General features: G+C 41.5%; 1 protein-coding gene across 1 annotated transcript in view; it reads right to left on the reverse strand.

Moving 5' to 3' along the window:
* kif28 (kinesin family member 28) overlaps positions 1 to 14,235 on the reverse strand; it is a 71,400-nt gene that overhangs the window by 9,633 nt on the left and 47,532 nt on the right. The window contains 2 exon segments of the mRNA XM_060830709.1: positions 11,922 to 12,056; positions 12,982 to 13,256. Of these exon segments, the coding sequence (XP_060686692.1) occupies positions 11,922 to 12,056; positions 12,982 to 13,256 (410 nt within the window).

A 14,235-nucleotide genomic window follows, 5' to 3' on the forward strand; every position in this document is an offset into this window, starting at 1 on the left:
TGCTTCATCTAGAGGCCCACTAAAGATGTTACCTAGTAGGGTGACGAAACATCGGGAAATGAACCTTCGAGGTCAGCAAGCAAACCCACACCTAGAACCTCAAACTGAGCTACAATACTTCTCAAAATTTGCTATGTTCAAAACCATCAAGCATATCACCCTTAACCTTCTATATGTTAGGCCTTTGATAAGGTGCCACACGGGAGGCTGCTGATCAAGGTGAGGGCCCATGGTGAGCTACTGGTATGGATTGTGGAGTGACTGTCTGACAGAAAGCAGAGAGTTGGGATAAAAGGTTCTTTTTCGGAATGGCAGCCGGTGACAAGCGGTGTCCTGCTGGGTTCAGTGTTGGGGCCGCAGCTGTTCACATTATATATTAATGATCTGGATGAAGGACTGGGGGCATTCTAGCAAAGTTTGCCAATGATACAAAGTTAGGTGGACAGGCAGGTAGTACTGAGGAAGTGGGGAGGCTGCAGAAGGATCTAGACAGTTTGGGAGAGTGGTCCAGGAAATGGCTGATGGAATTCAACGTGAGCAAATGCGAGGTCTTGCACTTTGGAAAAAAGAATAAAAGCGTAGACTACTTTCTAAACAGTGAGAAAATTCGTAAAGCCAAAGTACAAAGGGATCTGGGAGTGCTAGTTGAGGGTTCTCTAAAGGTAAACATGCAGGTTGAGTCCGTGATTAAGAAAGCGAATGCAATGGTGTCATTTATCTCAAGAGGATTGGAATATAAAAGCACTGTTGTGCTACTGAGACTTTATAAAGCTCTGGTTAGGCCCCATTTGGAGTACTGTGTCCAGTTTTGTTCCCCACACCTCAGGAAGGACATACTGCCATTGGAATGTGTCCAGCGGAGATTCACACGGATGATCCCTGGAATGGTAGGTTAACATACAAGGAACGTCTGAGGATCCTGGGATTGTATTCATTGGAGTTTAGAAGATAAAGAGGAGATTTAATAGAAACTTACAAGATAATACATGGCTTGGAAAGGGTGGACGCTAGGAAATTGTTTCCGTTAGGCAAGGAGACTAGGACCCATGGGCACAGCCTTAGAATTAGAGGAGGTCAGTTCAGAACAGAAATGCGGAGACATTTCTTCAGCCAGAGAGTGGTTGGCCTGTGGAATTCATTGCCGCAGAGTGGAGGCCGGGACACTAAATGTCTTCAAGGTAGAGATTGATAAATTCTTGATGTCACAAGGAATTAAGGGCTACTGGGAGAATGCGGGTAAGTGGAGTTGAAATGCCCATCAGCCATGATTGAATGGCGGAGTGGACTCGATGGGCCGAATGGCCTTACTTCCACTCCTATGTATTATGGTCTTATGTTCCAAGAAATACAACCATAATGTATGTCATCACTCTTCATAATCTAATGCTTGGAGACCTGATCACATTCTGGTGACTTTGTGCTGTACTTATTCCAAGATGAATTAATATACTCTTTCAAAGATGCCCTGCACAAAACAGTACACAAAATACCACAATTGGTCCAACCAAAGTTTTGTATGGCTTTAGTAAAACTTCCTTTCGTAGTCTAGTCTTTGTGTTATAAAGGCCAACGTTCCATTAATCATTCTGATTATTTAACCAATTAATGTCTGCATATAATTTTATGTTTTGGTCGATGTTAGTTACCAGACCAATTGTTAATTGTATCATTGGGAAATTGCAGTAAATGCAAATGTATAGACTCAGTTTACATATTACAAATTTACAACCCACCCAAAAAAGTTTGTAACAGCAGATGGCAGTTTCTGCTACTTGACCCTCTCTTGTCCTAACACAAGGAGACAGTAGTATTGGGAATACATATTCTTAATTAAGAACTACCTGGAGGATTTTAAATTATTTGGACTATAGGTGGTTTTAAAAGGAGTTCACTTTGATTTCTTGGAAATCAAATGAACAGCTCAATGAATGCTGTAAGCCAATGCTGTTTACTGGAAAACAAGTAACTAGAAAGGAGTTGAGCAAAACTTGTTAGAGAGTTAAGAGATAAGGTTTATGGATTTAATTAACAACTAAAGAACTGGGGATGCTGGAAATCAACCCTGTTCTGAAGAAGGATCACTGGACCTGAAATGTTAACTCTGCTTTCTCTCCACAGATGCTGCTAGACCCGCTGCATTTTTTGAGCAATTTCATTTTTCATTATGGATTTAATAGTTGGTTTAGAAGTAGTGTAGCCTATGCACTGATGTTTGTCTAGCAACACCCTTGTAGAGTGGTTCCTTTTCTCTCTAGGAACAAAAGACCACAAGAAGCTTGCAGCTGAAAAGATCTCTCTGTCTTCTCACCTCACAACATGACAAGCTAACAAGATCTCTCTCCAGGCTAAAGTATTTCTGAGAACTTGAGAAACGTCCAAAAGAAATTAGTATCCCAGACTACCTCACAAATTCTGAAGCTGCATGGTGGCTCAGTGGTTAGCACTGCTGCCCCAAGCACAAGGGACCTGGGTTCAATTCCACCCTCAGATGACTGTGTTGCATTTTCTCTCTGTGCCTGCGTAGATTGCCTCCAGTGCTCTGGTTTCCTCCCACAGTCTAATGATGTGTGGTTCAGGTGAATTGGCCATGCTAAATTGCCCATAGTGTGCAGGCCAGATGGATTAGTCGTGGAAAATGCAGGGTTACAGGAATAGAGTAAGGGGTTGGGGTGCTCGTTGGAGGGTTGGTGTGACTCAATAGACTGAGTGACCTGCATCTACACTGTAGGAGATTCTATGAAGTTAATTCCATTCAAAAACCTAAGCCAAACTGATTTTCCATCTGATCTGAAGACCAGTTTGAAAATTTTCCATCATTCTATAGCAATCAGCATTTTGATCTTGTCGAAGGAAACATGGGAAATTGTGAGAAGTCATCCAATTTCATCCTTTGAATTCAGATTCTTGGCCCACAAATTTATTTGCCTTTAAAAAAAACATACATGTTCTGCAGAGCTGTATTGTCTGGCTTGTTCTATATGTGTCTGTTTGGGGCTCAGAGCGAACAGTTTAATTCCTGATTATAGCTAAGTTGTTAACTAGTTTTCCATTTGTTTAAAGATTAAGTACTGTTTATAATAAAAGAATTATTGAAGAAATCTAGTGAAACACTCTTTTACTCTGGACAGTAGTAATAAAAAGAAACAATTTGCCCATTTTAGTGATTAAATAAGAGATTTACACTTCTGGTATGGCTTGCAGAGTAGTGGGGATGATTTCCAGTGATTCCTCTTGTTCAAGTTGGAACAGTATTTATAAGGCCAACCACAAACTTCTTTTCATGTGTTATATAGCCATTCCCTGTGCAGCTATGCCAGAACACCAACATGCTTTTAAAATTAATTCTATTGGGATATATTTTTGGAAAAAAATTTGAGCGCAAGTGAAGTATACTTACCACACTACTGGGCAGTTGTGGTCTCACACAGTCAATAATTATGCTGCCTTCATCAGTGAGTTCAATATCATCTAAAGGGGAACTGATTTCTGTGCAATCCTCTTCACAACATGTAAAAACAATAAAACGTAATACAAAATACAATCCTGTAACTTTTATTTGGCATTGACCAACATGCTGATCACATAGGACAGTAACAGTATTACAATAAATGAAAAAAAACTATTGTTGCCAGATTCTCTCTCTGGGCTGAGCAAGGAGAATGCTTTAACCAGTGTTGCTCATCTGTGAGTTTTGGAATAACATTGTAAAAACTTAAAACACCTTAAGACATGTAGATCTCCTTTCTTAGACTGCCCAAAGGCTATCTAACAAACTTAGCTGGTGTTTCTAAATCATTAAACTTTATTTTAACTTTTACATTTATATTTTTAGATCTTAACTTAGTTTTATACTTAATTACAGTGTGAAATATTATAAACACATGCTTCCAAACTCTACTACATACAGGTTTAGTAAATGTTTCTCAAGTAAAATCCAAATTAACACCTTCAACTTACAGAAAATTAACTACAATTGGCATACAATTAATGAGCCATGTTCTGTATTGTGACTTCTCCTGTAATACCAAATAGTGTAATACTTCATCAAGTAAAAAGTGAGGTCTGCAGATGCTGGAGATCAGAGCTGAAAATGTGTTGCTGGTTAAAGCACAGCAGGTCAGGCAGCATCCAAGGAACAGGAAATTCGACATTTCGGGCCAGAGCCCTTCATCAGGATTAATACTTCATCAAGGCTATCATTCCTTGCAATCAATTCCCACAAGAACACCTTCAATAGCTACAGCATAGAGTCTGGAGCCCAGAGTTTAGTGTAGAGCCTACAGTAACTCATTCATGCTTATTCAATTCATTGTTCCTGATATCATATCACCATTTTAAGTGGAAAGACTTTTCTGACTTTATATTGTTCTTTCCTATGATGTGAAATTATAAAACACAGTCCATCCATACTGTAATTCCATCGCCATTTGTAGATTTCTTTTCTTGAGATCTGCTGTCAACCTGATTTTCCTAGTTCACCATGCCTTCCTACATACCTTTTCTATATCCTGATTATTTTTCCTTCCAACATCCTGATGACTACTAAGAGGCCTGTACATTACCACCATCAAGGATCTTTTATCTTTTGCAGTTCCTCAACTTTAGCCAGACACATTCTACACTTTCTGACTCTCTATCAGCTCTTACAATTGATTTAATTTTATTTCTTATAAACACGGCAACCTTACCCTTCTAGGAGAAAGTGAGGACTGCAGATGCTGGAAATCAGAGCTGAAAAATGTGTTGCTGGAAAAGTGCAGCAGGTCAGGCAGCATCCAAGGAGCAGGAGAATCGATATTTCGGGCATAAGCCCTTCTTCAGGAATGAGGAGGGTGTGCCAAGCAGGCTAAGATAAAAGGTAGGGAGGAGGGACTTGGGGGAGGGGCATTGGGAATGCGCTAGGTGGAAGGAAGTTAGGGTGAGGGTGATAGGCCGGAGAGGGTGTGGGGGCAGAGAGGTCCGGAAGAAGATTGCAGGTCAAGAAGGCGGTTCTGAGTCCGAGGGTTGGGACTGAGATAAGGTGGGGAGAGGGGAAATGAGGAAGCTGGAGAAATCTGCATTCATCCCTTGTGGTTGGAGGGTTGCTAAGCAGAAGATGAGGCGCTCTTCCTCCAGGCATCGTGTTGCCATGGTCTGGCGATGGAGGAGGCCAAGGACCTGCATATCCTTGGTGGAGTGGGAGGGGGAGTTAAAGTGTTCAGCCACAGGGCGGTTGGGTTGGTTGGTGCGGGTGTCCCAGAGGTGTTCTCTGAAACGTTCCGCAAGTAGGTGGCCTGTCTCCCCAATGTAGACGAGGCCACATCGGGTGCAGCGGATGCAATAAATGATGTGTGTGGAGGTGCAGGTGAATTTGTGACAGATATGGAAGGATCCCTTGGGGTCTTGGAGGGAAGTGAGGGGGGAGGTGTGGGTGCAGGTTTTGCATTTCTTGCGGTTGCAGCGGAAGGTGCCGGGAGTGGAGGTTGGGTTGGTGGGGGGTGTGGACCTGACAAGGGAGTCGTGGATGGAGTGGTCTTTCCGGAATGCTGATAGGGGAGGGGAGGGAAATATATCCTTGGTGGTGGGGTCCGTTTGGAGGTGGCGGAAATGACGAAGGATGATACGATGTATTTGGAGGTTGGTGAGGTGGTAGGTGAGGACCAGTGAGGTTCTGTCCTGGTAGCGACTGGAGGGGCGGGGTTCAAGGGGGGAGGTGCGGGAAGTGGAGGAGATGCAGTGGAGAGCATCCTCAACCACATCTGAGGGGAAATTGCGGTCTTTAAAGAAGGAGGCCATCTGGGTTGTTCTGCCCATCTGCCTCTCCTTTCAATTAGATATGATTTTGTTCCCAGGCCTGAATCCCTTGCAGCCACGTCTCTATTATATCCCCATTGTACTTCTAATTTCACATGTATTTAAGTACAAGACGCTCAGTCCTGCGTTGACTGCCCCCCTTCTCATAGTTTTTTTTAGATTAGATTACTTACAGTGTGGAAACAGGCCCTTCGGCCCAACAAGTCCACACCGACCCGCCGAAGCGCAACCCACCCATACCCCTACATTTGCCCCTTGCCTAACACTACACTTACCTAACACTAACATTAGCATGGCCAATTCACCTGATCTGCACATCTTTGGATTGTGGGAGGAAACTAGAGCACCCTGAGGAAACCCACACAGACACGGGGAGAACGTGCAAACTCCACACAGTCAGTCGCCTGAGGCGGGAATTGAACCTGGGTCTCTGGCGCTGTGAGGCAGCAGTGCTAACCACTGTGCCACCGTGCCACCCACGTTATCCCCTCATCTGCAGTGCCTGAAGCTGGATTTCAGACCCTTTCCATACTTTATGTCCTATTCCTTGTTCTGGATTTTTTAACTTTTGTTGAGCCCTCCCCCTTTAACATTTTCCATAATTTTCCAAGCCTATTCACCATCCATCTATTTCATATAAAGTCCTACCCATAGTGCTGGTTATGCAATTTGCAAAGATTCTGCACTGAGCATGATTCAGATGAAGCCCATCCCATCCTAAAAACAGTATTGATGCCAATGCCAATGAGTTCAAATCCATGTCCCCCAGACCAACCTTCGACTCACAAAGATCTTTTATTACCTTGGAGGCCCCACAGATCCAGGACCAGAGCATGATTTTGTAGATAGTTCAGGAGTTCCTCTGACACACTTTTGACAGTGAATTGCATTACTTGATCAATTCTTGCATTAACAGTGTTCCAGATAGGTTTGGTGCAGAAGGGGCATGGATGGTTAAGTACATGGTACCTGAAGAGATTAGCACACAGTTAATCTTTCCCAGGGCCCTGGTTTGTGAGTTCTTCAGGTATATTTTTCACAAACACTGGTACATCAATTGTGCACAAACTGATACTACAGAATAAGTCAATAATTGTATGTGAGATATAAATTTTCAGCAATTACCAGCTGCACACTTTAGACCTCTAGACTCAGTGCTCTAGATTCTAGATGCTTTGGTGTCCATGATGCACAGATAGAAAGTACAAAATTGCCATTAAGTTCATTTAGTGCAGGATTTAATTACAATTGTTCTACTGTGTGCACTTATCACAGTGACCTCTCTTCGTAAGACTTCCAATCACTACATAGAATAGTGGTGAATTTACAGTACAGGTAACAGACCATTCAGCCCATCAGTTTCATGTTGGTATTTGTGCACCTGTGGAATTGTATTGCAATAAGAGTCACATATTTGGGAAGGATCATAATCATTTTTCAAAATCCTCGTGATGTAAGCAGAACATTTTTTAAATACTCCAGGCACAATTTTTTAAAAAAGTATTTAAAGGACAGGAGATTAAATGTCGTGATAGATGGAGAGCTTTTCTTTAACAGTTCTTTTTGATGCTTTGACAATTTCAATGAATTTATATATATTATTTAAGTACATTCATGTCTACCTTTCAGAATTCTAAAGCACACTTCACCTCTTCCAAAGGGCAGCTTGTCAGTCCAAAAGTGTACCTGATCTTAATCAAAGGTGTCCCAGAAACAAATCCAGTAAAGGTACCTTTTCCCCTTGAAGGCAATCTTTCAGCCTATCCAAAGGACTCCATAAAGTTTTGACCTACTCTTACCAGGTTTAATCTGTGCACATCATATTTCACATGCCCAGGTCATCAAAGTCAGACTTGAGGAGCAGCAGCTGCTGATTTATATGGGCAGCTATTTCTGTGAAACACAAATGCATGAAATGTGACTTGCCCCAATGGGTAAGTGTCATATTCAGGAACAGGACTCTTGCTTCTTTTCTCAATGACAGAAAGGCTCTGGTCATAGCAAAAATCCAAGTTGGAGAGTCTGTGAGTATGTCAGAAAAGCTGCCTTTTCTTTGTGTCCCAAGTGTTTAAAAGCTCACACCTGACTTTGAACAGGTTGGTTTTACTTCTGTCCCCAGTTCCTACATTAATCAACTTGATGGACCTGTTCCTGGGCCTAAAGCAACACAAATTCACACACCTTCACAGATTGCAGGCATTCTGATTTACCTTAAATTCTAAAAGACATTTTCAAACATAACCATTTTGAAAAGGGAAGCAGTCATAACATTGTCTCTGATTCAGAGTCTTTAACCCATGTGCATTAAATGCCATTATGTGCACAGTCAAGGTACAATAATACAGTGGCTCAGGGAACACTCAGACACTCACATAATAGTTGCTAAGCTTAGGTAGCTTCTATATAGATCTTAAAGGGTTAATACTGAGGAATGCCATAAGTACTACCCACTATTGGGACATCATATGGATTTGTGAACAAATTAGCTTCGGATTTCAGAGGAGTCAGACCAGATATCCAGGTCCTCCTAATAGCTTTTGAAACAATGTCTATCATGTCAACGTAACCTGGGGCTAGTTACTGACATTTGAGAAGCTATTTTCTGTTCAATACAAAAGCATCTTCCAATTAGATCAGAAAGTGGTTTATCCCTACTGCACTAGACCAAGCAGGTCCTGTAGATCCTTATGCCTAAAGAGGATAGTGACAGCAAACCCACTACTTGGTGAGATGCAGACTTGCTTCAGCTGCATGTTCACATCTGGAGTGACCAACTTCCGATCTTTCTAATCATATGGATGTGGCTTTTAATATCTCATCAGTGGGAAGTCATGACCTTTGTTTACAAAATATCCACCTAACTATGTCCCAGGAAAAGGTTAAAAGCAACTTGTTATCTCAAAGAAGAACAAAGGAAAAGCAACCACTTTCATGACTCCAGTTTATAGCAGTCATGAAGGGGCCTTGAGTGTCAGAACTGTTTTGGACAGGTTCTGCACGATTCAGTGAACACTTGTACTTTTTATCACAATGATAGAATGTTCAACCCAAGTTGACATTCAAAACACCATCTTTAAAGGGGGAATGGGCAAGGCCAGCACTTGTTGGCCATCCCTAATTGCTCTTGAACTGAATGGTTTGCTGGGCCATTTCAGTGGGGAGTTATGAGTCATTCCAATTAGTGTGGAGGTGGAGCCACAGATGGATCAGATCAGGTAAGGACAGAAGGAATCCTTCCCTAAAGGGCACTAATGAACCAAATGGGTTTTTGCAACAATTGACGATAGCTTCATGGTCATTATTAATTAGATTAGCTTTTGGGTTTATTCTTATGATTTGAATTTATATTCCATCAGCTACTATAGTGGGATTTGAACCTAAAGCATTAGCCTGGCTCTCTGAATTACTGGTCCAGTGACATCAGCACCACAAATATAGAATAAACAAATATCAATCCTCCAATTTAAATTAGCATATAATTCTTTAAGGGAAGCTAACTAACCACATAGTGAATAATATGGAGGTTGGGTGAGATGAAGTAAGATGGGTTGATATTCCTGTGAAGAATTAACTCTGATGGCTAGTAATCTTGGAGTACCTCAGGATTATACCAATGGTATAGTTCATGTTTAAGTCTTCACAGTTCACTCTGACTACTTGAGTCTCACATTGCCCTAATACGTGGACAGTTGAGTGAGAGATCAATGGAGAGCAATCAGAAGTGCAAATAAGAAGTGATTTTATTCTCTTCTTGGCAGTAGGAACTGAGGCCAGCTGCATAACTCCAGCTGCATAACTCCAGCTGCATAACTCCAACTGCATACCTGAGACAGTCCAACTAAAACGTCTTGGATTGGAGACTGGATGTGGAATATTCCTATCAGAAACCATGAAAGCTGGAAGCCTGAAACATAGGCGCACAGTAGCTGAGGAAAAGACGATATATTGTTTCAAGTGAGACTCATTGTCACAAAGAGATCTTTTAGGTTTCATGGCAAACAGTTCCTCAATGGAAGGAGGTTATCTAATGACAACCAATAAACATCTAAGTCCTGACTCCAATCTTGACTGAGAATTGTACAATTTAGGACTCAGAGGCAGAAGGGTACAGTGTCCCAGCAAATAGTAGCCATCCTGTAAAAGCCACGTCTGGAGTATTTTGTACGGTTTAGTCACACTATTGCCCTGTACACTTCTACCATCATCAGAGAGGGCACAGTGAAGAATGTTAAAACTTGGATTCACCATCTGAGTTCCAAGGAGGGGCAAGCAAACTGGAAATGGTTATATTGACAAAGAGCAACTCTGGAAAAAAACCTTGTTTTACATTGCAAGGTGCATTAAAATTGAATCTTAATAATGATTTCACATAGTCAGCCAGTCTATGTAGGTCACATGGTGTAATGGACAGTGTTCCTGTCTCTGAGCGAGAAGTTCCAGTCTCTCGACCCACTCAAGCTGAGAAATGTGTGAGTTTCAACCTGCAAATTTTCATAGCACATATCAATTGCAGATGGATAACAACAGGAATAATTCTTGGTTAACCACTTAGAGTCATAGAATCATAGAGATGTACAGCATGGAAACAAACCCTTCAGTCCAACTCGTCCATGCCGACCAGATATCCCAACCCAATCTAGTCCTACCTGCCAGCACCCAGCCCATATCCCTCCAAACCCTTCCCATTCATATGCCTTTTAAATGTTGCAATTGTATCAGCCTCCACCACTTCCTCTGGCAGCTCATTCCATACACATACCACCATCTGAGTGAAAAAGTTGTCCCTGAGGTCTCTTTTATATATTTTCCCTCTCACCCTAAACCTATGCCTTCTAGTTCTGGACTCCCTCACCCCAGGGAAAAGATTTTGTCTATTTAGCCTATCCATGTCCCTCATGATTTTATAAACCATTGTAAGTTACCCCTCAGCCTCTGACGCTCCAGGGAAAAACAGCCCCAGCCTATTCAGCCTCTCCCTGTAGCTCAAATCCTCCAATCCTGGCAACATCCTTGTAAATAATTTCTAAACCCTTTCAAGTTTCACAACATCTCTCCGATAGGAAGGAGATCAGAATTGCACACAATATTCCAACAATGGCCAAACCAATGCTGCAACATGACCTCCCAACTCCTGTACTCAACTCTCTGACAAATAAAGGAAAGCATACCAAACACCTTCTTCACTATCTACGCTATCTACCTGTGATTCCACTTTCAAGGAGCTATGAACCTGCACTCCAAGGTCTCTTTGTTCAGCAACACTCCCTAGGACCTTACCATTAAGTGTATAAGTCCTGCTAAGATTTGCTTTCCCGAAATGCAGCACCTCATATTTACCTAAATTAAACTTCGTCTGTCACTTCTCAGCACATTGGCCCATCTGATCAAGATCCCGTTATAATCTGAGGTAACCTTCTTCGCTGTCCACTACACCTCCAATTTTGGTGTCATCTGCAAACTTGCTAACTATCCCAGTTATGCTCACATCCAAATCGTTTATATAAATGATGAAAAGTAGTGGAACCAGCACCGATCCTTGCGGCACTGCACTGGTCACAGGCCTCCAATCTGAAAAACAAACCTCTATCACCACCCTCTGTCTTCTACCTTTGAGCCAGTTCTGTATCCAAGAAAGAGAGTTCCACAAAGATTAATGGAAAGAACATTGGAATTTCTGTCATTTCTAATCATAGCTCCAAATCACAACATGCATGTTAAAAAATAATGTACACCATCACAACAACTTGGACTCCCTATGTGAACTGTGACACATCACTACTAATCAAGAACTTTACTGCAAATGCCATGTACTCAATTGCAGAAGAGGAGAGGAAATGCAAACACGATTTAATGTCTTTATGCAAAAGATGATGAAACAGTGGATCAGATTTCCCAGGAAAGTGATAAAGGCCTATAGCATCTCTAAATTTAGGAAGGAATAGATTATTTTGCAGAGAAAAGATTGAGGGATTTGGAAGATAGACATGTAGACAGTAATTAACAGATAAGCTAGCAATGGTTTCTGTCATGTCCATTCCTGGGGTTGGTTCAGGGATGTCCTGCAAGATAATCGATACCCATTGATTAAACAATCATGATATTAGTTCCATATGAAAATATATTCTTACTGAATCTGAATTCCTCTCATGCTATTCTGCTTCAACCATCTGATTCCCAAGCATTGCTTAATCTGAACTTGAAAATCCAACCTCTGGCCCACCATCTCTGTGGGGTCAATGAGGATCTCATCTTCACTCAGAGGTCTAGAGAAAAATACAAACTTATTTAACAGTCTGAAAATGTAAATAGATGCAGTGATACTATAAATACCAATTCTCAGGATGAGTATCTGCACCTAGCAATGTATGTTGCTCAAAAGAGATATATCACTGTCTTCACAATTCAGTGTAAGCAAATAAAGTAAAACTAAATGTTGAATGTTCATATTCAAAATTCTAGTGCAATTTTAATATTGAAAAACTATGGAGACAATCATATTCTTTGTAAGATTTAAAAGATTAAAAATTTTAGGATGCCTTGGAAATTAGACATTTTCTTACTAGTCTGATTGTAGTTATACTGTTGGCAGCATAAAGACTGAGTCTAACTTCCAAAGGTGATCTGAAACAAATGGTTTATATTTTAATTCAAACAACTTCACATTTGGCTTGTAAACAACATACATACACCAGACTACGCTTCAGTATAAGATGTGTGGTGCAACTATGCCTACGTTTTGCCCGAGCGAGGATTTTAGTAATTTTTGTCTCAACCAACATGTTCTGTAACAATAGAGTTTGTTGCAGCATGAACTGTTTTTCCACTGAGAGTGGTTGCACCAAAGATCATTGCTTTTATTTCAAAGGGAAAATGGATAAATATTTAAAGTACAGAAAATTATGGGACGACCGGGAGAGAGTGGAGCAGTAGGATTCCACTCTGAACTGTTCCAAAGAAGAAACCGCACAGATGGGTGGGGTAGCTGTCAATTGTGCTGCTACTGTCTGTAGTATATATTTACAGAACTGGACTTATTTTATTGTTGACTGCCAAAGATTTTACTTCAGCCCCTATATTACAGCCTTTCTGACATATGCAAAATATTAGTCTGTCTTTTGTGATAAATCTTGGCTTGAATGGTTGTTTGGAAAAAAAATACAAACTAAAAACATTTGTTCTGAAACTTACTGTCCAGTTGGAGTGCATGGCACCAGATTCATCTGTAAAACGGCCTCTTCTTCACCTTGCGAATTGTGAAACTCCACATGTTCTTCCAGTGGAATACAATAGTTGAGAGATTGAAGCCAGACATATGCAGTTCCTAAATGGACTGCATCAATAGGGTCCCAGAATGGATCACTCTCTCTATCCAGAGAAATGGTCTCTCCATCGATGAAATGCTGATATATGTCCTCCATGATGAACTTCCTGTTCACAAACTTAGCTTTTGACCAGACCCATACCTGTGTCATTGGGGATACATGGGGATCAGACCTAATTTTCTGACATAAAATGTAATGCTCTAAAGCAAGTTACAGTAACACGAGTGTTCAGTTCAAATATGAGCAACTTTGCATTAATGGTTATTGTGCGTATAAGGTTGCACTAGGTTGGGAGTAAGAACTTTCTCCTTCATCTTACAATGATGCATTGTTCCTAGGTTTCTGTCAGAGCTTCTTTGGGCAGCATGGTGGCTCAATGGTTAGCACTGCTGCCTCACAGCGTCAGGAACCCATATTTGATTCCACCCTCGGGTGACTGTCTGTGTGGAGTTTGCATGCTCTCCCTGTGACTTAGTGCATTTAGTCCCACAGTCCAAAGACGTACAGGTTAGGTGGATTGACCATGCTTGATTGCCAAGGAGAAAGTGAGGTCTGCAGATGCTGGAGATCAAAGCTGAAAATGGGTTGCTGGAAAAGCGCAGCAGGTCAGGCAGCATCCAAGGAACAGGAAATTTGACGTTTCGGGCATAAGCCCTTCATCAGGAATCCTGATGAAGGGCTTATGCCTGAAATGTCGAATTCCCTGTTCCTTGGATGCTGCCTGACCTGCTGCGCTTTTCCAGCAACACATTTTCAGCCATTCTTAATTGCCCACCATGTTCAGGAACGTGTAGGTTAAGTAGATTAGCCATGTGAAATGCAGGGTTACAGGGATACAGTAGGGGGATGGGTCTGGGTGGGATGCTGTTTGGAGGGTCAGTGTGGACTCAGTGGGCCGACTGGCCTGCTTCCACACTGTAGGGATTCTATGATTCTTCTCTTGTTACGTCACGAGGAGACCAATGAAATTAACTCAGTGAAGGTCTCCACCTGATATCTGTTCCCTATACAGCTGGAGATAGTTTCAATTTTACCCCACATTTGAGTTAAGATAGGGCACTTTCGTGTAAAATAAGAGAAACTGCTCAAACTATTCTCACTTAAGATTTTTGCCTCGACA

This window comes from Hemiscyllium ocellatum, chromosome 10 (genome assembly GCF_020745735.1).
Source record: "Hemiscyllium ocellatum isolate sHemOce1 chromosome 10, sHemOce1.pat.X.cur, whole genome shotgun sequence".
Classification (NCBI taxonomy): domain Eukaryota; kingdom Metazoa; phylum Chordata; class Chondrichthyes; order Orectolobiformes; family Hemiscylliidae; genus Hemiscyllium; species Hemiscyllium ocellatum.